Source organism: Triticum aestivum, chromosome 6D (genome assembly GCF_018294505.1).
Source record: "Triticum aestivum cultivar Chinese Spring chromosome 6D, IWGSC CS RefSeq v2.1, whole genome shotgun sequence".
Taxonomy (NCBI): Eukaryota; Viridiplantae; Streptophyta; class Magnoliopsida; order Poales; family Poaceae; genus Triticum; species Triticum aestivum.
This window is the reverse complement of record NC_057811.1, coordinates 492,835,856-492,843,519: the sequence shown is the minus strand read 5'-3', so window position 1 is coordinate 492,843,519 and position 7,664 is coordinate 492,835,856. Positions and strand designations below refer to the sequence as shown.

Sequence of the window (7,664 nt, the reverse complement as noted above, 5' to 3'; positions counted from 1 at the left end):
AAACTATATAACTCAAAAGATATAAGTGAAGCACATAGAGTATTCTAATAATTTCCGAATCATGTGTGTCTCTCTCAAAAGATGTGTACAGCAAGGATGATTGTGGTAAACTAAAAAGCAAAGACTCAAATCATACAAGACGCTCCAAGCAAAACACATATCATGTGGTGAATAAAAATATAGCTCCAAGTAAAGTTAGCGATGGAAGTAGACGAAAGAGGGGATGCCTTCCGGGGCATCCCCAAGCTTTGGCTTTTAGGTGTCCTTAGATTATATTGGGGTGCCATGGGCATCCCCAAGCTTAGGCTCTTGCCACTCCTTGTTCCATAATCCATCAAATCTTTTACCCAAAACTTGAAAACTTCACAACACAAAACTTAACAGAAAATCTCGTGAGCTCCGTTAGCGAAAGAAAACAAAAGACCACTTCAAGGTACTGTAATAAACTCATTCTTCATTTATATTGGTGTTAAACCTACTTTATTTAAATTTCTCTATGGTTTACAAACTCTTTTACTAGCCATAGATTCATCAAAATAAGCAAACAACACACGAAAAATAGAATCTGTCAAAAACAGAACAGTCTGTAATAATCTGTAACTAACGCAAACTTTTGGAACTCCAAAAATTCAGCCAAAATAGGAAGACCTAGACAATTTGTTTATTGATCAGCAGCAATTGGAATCAATATTTTATCACGTTCTGGTGATTTTTAACAATTATTTTCGTGAACAGAAAGTTTCTGCAATTTTCAGCAAGATCAAATAACTATCATCCAAGAAGATCCTATAGGTTTAACTTGGCACAAACACTAATTAAAACATAAAAAGACATCTAACCAGAGGCTAGATCAAAGATTTATTCCTAAACAAAAGCAAAAAGCAAAAAAACTAAAAATAAATTGGGTTGCCTCCCAACAAGCGCTATCGTTTAACGCCCCTAGCTTAATAGGTTTTTTAGAGACGGGCTAAAAAATGAAAGAGATGGAATACTTTATAATTATTTGACTTGAGATAGTTTTTAGTTAAATACTTGAATTTAATTTATTGCCAAATTCTGTGAACGTTTTTAAGTTGCTAGCTTAATAGGTTTTTTGTGGACGTATAATAACAATATTATATAGCTACATCTACATGTCACCTAGCGTTTCCATGGAAGCACGAGGGGAATCATCTAGTGTGGAGGAGGACACTGAACTATGGGCTTGAGAGGCGTTAGGAACTATGGTTGTATGTATGTCTGTTGTTGTTGTATGTATGTCTCGTCTCATCTTATCTGCTGTTGTTGTATGTATGTCTGTCTGCAATGCATCATAGACAGAAGAAATTTCAGAAAATCTTGACACCGCCATTCTGAATCCTACTACAGTATATCATAGCTCTGATTGCGTGCTAGCTGCTTAGCAATGACCAATCACCCGCCACCCGAATCACTAGCACCACCCCATTGTTACCGCCGCGCTTCTGAAACCATGTCCCTTGCCACATTTTACAGCTAGCTAGTTCGACCAAGGTAATCTGGCTATATGGGTAAACTCGCATCGCATGGTCCGATGATCTCAAAGGAATCATACCGATCTTTAAGTTGGAGCTGGCATGGTGGCATGTACCGATGTATTTGCCAGAGATGATAAGCAGTAAGTTATAGTTCAACTAAATTGTAAAACATGGAGATACTTTGGTTCTAGTACCGCAACTGATGTAGCTACATCTGACTTCAGTGATCTTATCAAGGCTGTTATTGGTCATTAGATCCATTGTTGGATGTTAAAGGGGGATATTCTATTTTGGCATTGTCGATACAAAAATACTCTGTTTCTAGTTAATTGCAACAAAGTTGACTCTTTTTGGAAGAACCGCAGCAGAGTTCTTCTCCTGATAAAACTAGCATTATTTCTGTTTATGGCCTGAATTTCGACTTGGCTGATTTGAGGGTACAACTTAACAGTGTTTTGGTTCTTAAACCCATTATGACCATGCTTCCTTTTTCAGGTGTGCCGAGCCAGCTGCTGAAGGCATATTCGCAAACTTGTCCCTCCTACTGACAGAGGACCCGGTGGAGGAACCTGATGCGATCGACCTCGGCACCGTGTATGAGGAAGACAGGACCAAGTTCCCTTCGATAACTGGCAGCGAGGACGTGAAGACATAGACTGGGATGACCGTCTGCATTTCCCTGCCGGGGAGAAGGAGATCGACATCTCGAAGAACCTCCGGGACATCATCCAACTAGAGATCACACTGGGCGCCTTCTGCAGCAGCACCTGCAAGGGCCTGTGCCTTGTCTGCGGTGCGAACCTCAACACGAGCAGCTGCAGCTGCGGCGCCGAGGAGTCGACGCAAGCGAAGGACGCCAGGCGGCCGGGAACTCTCAAAGACCTGCTGAAGCCTATGCAGAGAAGATGATGATGAGGCAGACAGTGCATATGCAGGTATCTTGTAACCTGTGTGATAGTCTCTAGGATTGTCATGGGCAAGATATGCAGCCCGGTGAAAATGCAAATACCTGATGGCGGAGATATAGGGGAACTAGACCGGCGACATTTGAGTCATGTGTCATGCTTCGCTGCACCGACGGTGCAAATCTGTTTTTCTGTTCCTTGGACGTTCATGATTATCATTTGTATTGCCTCATCTTACTGTTCTGAAAGTAGAAGCCTGCAATGCAATGCCAGGATGTCATGTTGTAGTGCAAAACCTGAAATGACATGATGAGTGGATTTTGTGCTGAGACTTGTGCTTTGTCTCCTGTATCTGCACTTATCACTGTATGTGTATGTTTTTGCAGGAACACTTGCATCTTTCAGGTTTTACTTCTTGCAAGCCAACAGGTAACAAACCAAAGTAGGTCAACACAAAACTTACTTATAATTGAGCAAAGACAAGTGAAAAACAGAGACGGTCCAGGTGCATGTCAACACAAAACGAAGAATCAGTTCACCAGTCACAACATATAGTAATTAAGAAGACTGAATAACTAGCAGACTAGATCAACATATAGTAATTAAGTAGACTGAATAAACTAGCAGACTAGATCAACTGTGAGCAGATCAGTACACAGGAACACAAAGAACACTCATTCATGCCCTCTCCTCCGCGAGTTTCGCGAGGGCGCGCCGCTCATTCCACAAGCTCGAAACAAGGGACCATGCAACAGCAACCTCCACCTTGCAGAAGCCAAGATCGCAGGTGCCATTGCTCGTGCCGGCCCTCTTCGGCGCGAACACGGCCTCGCCTCGCGCAACAACGACGGCAGCGCCACCACCATCATCGCCGTCTTCTTTGCCAGCGGTCTGAGGGGACGCCACCACGGAGACAACCAGCTTCCCCCCCTCGAGGTCCACTGACACGACGCGCCTCGAGAGCTCGACCACGCCGGTCGAAGGGCTGATCGGCATCTTCCCGTCCCGGGAGTCAAGCAGCAGCACCTCCCCTTCCCTCACGGTTGTGACCTCGGTGACGACGCGCCCTCGGAGACCCTCTGGCCAGACACCGTCGATGATCCGGACACCGATGACGGTCGCCTCGACCGAGGGGTCCAGCGGCGCATAGGCAAGCTCGATCGTGCACCGGTCGCAGAGGATACGAGAGCGGATCACATGTGTGGCAAGGTAGGTCTGGGGGTAGTTGAAGATCCCAAAGGCCAGCATCTCGTCCTCTTCGGGGTACATCTTGCTCTTCACCTTCAGCTGGAACTCAATCGTGATCGGGTCGATGATCACGATCGCGCGCGACGGGCCTGTCAGCAGTAGGTATGGATCCTGCAATGCAAGCAACACATGTCAACCAAACGATTGACAGACTATCATGTAACGAAGACGAGAAATATGGTGAATATATCAAATTCATGATCCAACTCGATGAAGATGAAGAATCAGAGGAAATATATTTTAACATAAAACAACAGACAAGAAATGATGCACGGTGCTTGCCTGTTGGGTGAGGACCTGGCAGTTATCCCTGGTGCGGTTGAAGAGGAAGTTGCGATTGTGATCCGAGGTGTCCCTGGCGGCGACCAGGCCGTGGACATGCAGCGGCCACTGGAGGCCGTCTTCCAGGTCAGCCACCCGAACGCTGAAGATCTGCATGGTACAATGAGGTCTCGCGTAGCTCGGGATGGATCCGAATGTAAAGCGCGTGGGACCAAGACTTGCTGCATGGCAGGAAGCAAAATTAAACTGTGTGTCACGGGAACGCATAGAGCTTGTTGTTATCAGCAAACAAGACACAACCATGCTAAATAAAGCTGGTTAGAAAGGGTCTCTGATCTCTTTTTCTACATTAACAAGAACATTGCACACAGTTAATAACTGATCGTAATTAATATATGAGTGAGGTGGATTTGTGGCTTCAGTAGAGCAAGTTCCCGTGAACGAATGAAATTGCAGTTGTTTTCTTCCTCGCTACAATCTAATCTAATGGATGAAAAATAGGTAGTGATGCGAGCGAAACAGGGGAGCTAGAGGTGATTACTCTGGTCGTCGAAGGAGCCAAATTTGCCGGCGAAGCGGCTCTCCCACAGCCCGCGGTACCTGGCGATCCGATCTTCCTCCCTGTAAACCCCCTCCTCCTCCTCTTCCTCCTGCGTCGTCGTCTCCGGCGCCGCCGGCGGCGGCGGACATGGACATGGAGGAGGTGTGCTGTTAATATACTCATCATGGTTCTCCCTCCTCACATCCTTCATCTTCTCCTCCCTCTGCTCTCTGGTGGCACTGGCATCCTCGGCCTCGGCCTCGTCCTCGCCCTCGCCCTCGCCCTCGCCCCCGTGGAGGATGGATATGTCCATCCCCGCCAGTCCGCTGCTGATCAGCTCCTCCATCGCCCGGGATCGAGGAATCAAACGATCGATCTATCGATTCCCCTCTCGGAAACGCGACCGGCGAACGCCGGATCTCACAAAGATTGCTGCATCTTGTTGAGATATGTATTTAGCACATATATTCTTATACTCCAAGTCTTCTCTTTGTGTATAGTTGAGGATATGACTTGCCCTATGTACTATATATACTTATGCATATGCACCCATCAGTACATTGAGAGTTGCATCCTATTTCTCTACATGATATCAGCCTAACCCTCGGTCCCCAGCCCTAGCCGCGCCGCCGTCGCCTCCCCGGGCCGCCGCCGCTCCCGCTGTCCCGCGCCGCCGCCTCCCCTGCCGCCGCGCCACCTCTCTCCCTCCCCCACAACCCTACCCCGCCGCGCCTCCATCCTCCCTGCCGCACCACGCCGCTCCCCACCCCCCGAGCCGCCTCCCTCCCGAAAACCCTAAACCCCTCCCCGATCCCATCCCGTGCCGCCACCCCCTCCTTCTGCCATGTCAGCCCTCGGCACCTCCTCCTCCTCCAGCGCCCCTCCTAGCAACCCGTTCGACTCCTCCTACGGGTCCGAGCCCGATGAGCCCAAAGCCGCCGACATCCGCAACATCCACCTCTCCGATCACGTCCCCATTATCCTCTCCCACGCCTCCGCAAACTACTATGCTTGGAAAACCTACTTCAATCTCCTTTTCCGTGAGTACAACCTTCATGATCATGTGGACGGTCTCGCCAATTTCTTTGCCGGCGCCCACGACGCCAACTGGCTCGCCATTGACGCCACCCTCATCCGGTGGTTCTTCCTCACCGTCTCTCCGGACATCTTCCACACCGTCGTTCGCGATGGGGACGATGCCTACACGGTGTGGACCAAGATCAATGGCCTCTTCACCGACAACAAGCTCCAACAGATTGTTTTCTTGCAGCAGGAATTTTTTGGGTGCCACCAGAACGACTCCACCATCGACGCTTTCTGTCTCCGGCTCAAGACCCTCTCTGACGAGCTCAACGACGTCGGGTTCAAGGTGGGCGACGAGCTTCTCCTCTCGACGCTCACCGCCGGCCTCAACGAGGACTTCGGCAACGCCGCCTTCAACCTCACCCTCATGGCCAACCCTACTTACGAGCGGGCGGTGGTGTAACACCCTGAGAATCATGCTACAGTAACTCCCTGTGATTAAGCTAATCATGTTGCTAAACAGGGCTAGATCACATTTGAACCACACCCTTGTCAAACTCCTAGTTCAAACTTCAAATATAATTAAAGTGGAAAATAAAAGTTTTCAAAAATTCAAACAGAAATGTTCAGTGGGTTCTAAATAATACACTGGTAATTATGGTGGAGAAAACACATTTTAACAAAATGTCTAAATACTTTTAAATGAAATAAAACAGAAAAGGAAATAAACAAAAGGAGAAAACAGAAAACAAAACAGAAAAAGAAAACGGGGGGGAAAGGGCCCGCTCCCCCCCCACTGGACCCGCGGCCCAAACCCCCCCCCCCCCCCGGCCCAAGCTGGGCCGCCACCCGCAGCCGCGCCCCGGCCCAGCCCACCTCCCCCCCCCGCGTCCCCTTCCTGTTCCCCCGACCGGGTCGGAACAGGGCGCGTCGCCGCCGAACCCCCTCGCCGGCGGTGAACCCCGCGAGAGGATAAGGGCGCCAGCGGCCCCGCTCCCTCGGGCCTCTCTCCCACTCACCCCGCTCTCCCTCTCGGCCTCCGCGCCTTCCTCTTCCCTCCCCCGGATCCGCGCCGCTCCCCTCTTCCCCACGCCCGACGCGCTCGCCGCCGTTCCCGTCGTTCACGCGGCCACCGTGCCCCACTCGCCACCTCGCCGTGCCGTACGACGTCGCCGCCCTCGACTACATCCCCTCCGCCTCTCCGCCGAAGCTCGGAGCCACTGCATCGGCCTCCCCGAGCTCGCCTTCATCTTCGGACGCCGGCGACCCCCTTTCTTCCCCGGCGACGACCTGCTGCTCCTAAGCACCCACGGGCCTTTCTTGCGCCGCGCGGTGAGCTCCTCTACCTCCTCCCCCTCTCCGCTAGCTCGCTCGCGCTCCGTAGCTGCTTCCCCGCGCGCGCCCGAATGCCACGCCGCGGAGCTCGCCGCCGGCGTGTCTCCGGTGACCAAATGGTCACGGGCTCAAGCCCACAGCGCTCCCCACCGCACGTAGAAGCTCCCCAGCCCCTCCGCTTTTTCGATAGCCCGCCGTAGCCTTGTCCCCGTCGAGCACCCGTGCGCGCCGCCGCCTCCGCCGCTCGCCGGCGCCGATTCCAGCCGAGTCCGGCGAAACCCCGGCCACCCATGGATGTGGCGCTGCGAGCTATTTCGAATGGGCCTAGCCCCGTTCCTCCCCGAGCCCCGTAGCGCGAATCCGGCCAACTCCGGCGAGGGACCGCCGCGGTTTTGGTCGCCGGAGTTGCGCCGGCGCCGGCCGCCGACGTGGCACACCTGGGGCCACCCCTGGGTCACTGCCAGTGGCCCCCACGGGCCCAGTTGACTGGGTTGACCCAGTCAACTGCTGACTGGGCAGGCCCAGTCACTGACATGCGGGCCCCACCGCAAAAATTAAAAAAAAAAGAAAAGAAAAAGAAAATGTTTTATAAATAAAAATAATTAGTTTAATTAATCTCTCACTGACAGGTGGACCCAGTAGTTAATTAACTAAAAACTAATTAGTTTAATCCTCTGTTAACCCACTGTATATGACAGGTGGGTCCCCCTTGTCAGTTTGACCAGTCAACCCGGACTGTTGACCGCTGACGTCACTCCTACGTCATGCTGACGTCATATCCCTTTTTCTGTTATTTAAATAATTCCAAAAATTCAAATAAACTTTGAAAATTCA

General features: G+C 51.0%; 1 protein-coding gene across 1 annotated transcript; it reads right to left on the bottom strand.

Annotated features, from left to right (window-relative positions):
• Window positions 1-2,974: 2,974 nt before the first annotated feature.
• LOC123142267 (uncharacterized) lies at window positions 2,975-4,855 on the bottom strand. Its single transcript, XM_044561253.1, has 2 exons — window positions 4,473-4,855; window positions 2,975-4,152 (listed from the first exon to the last, which is right to left on the bottom strand). Exons 1-2 carry the CDS (start codon window positions 4,816-4,818, stop codon window positions 3,890-3,892), a joined length of 609 nt encoding a protein of 202 aa, XP_044417188.1. The 5' UTR covers window positions 4,819-4,855; the 3' UTR covers window positions 2,975-3,889.
• Window positions 4,856-7,664: the final 2,809 nt, after the last annotated feature.

What these genes read in the sequence shown, in the direction of transcription:
- LOC123142267 (XM_044561253.1), bottom strand. Translation starts at nt 4,818, where the DNA reads ATGGAGGAGCTGATCAGCAGCGGACTGGCGGGGATGGACATATCCATC. An exon ending in TGGCTCCTTCGACGACCAGA is followed by an intron (nt 4,153 to 4,472) that starts GTAATCACCTCT and finishes CCTGCCATGCAG; the next exon opens with CAAGTCTTGGTCCCACGCGC.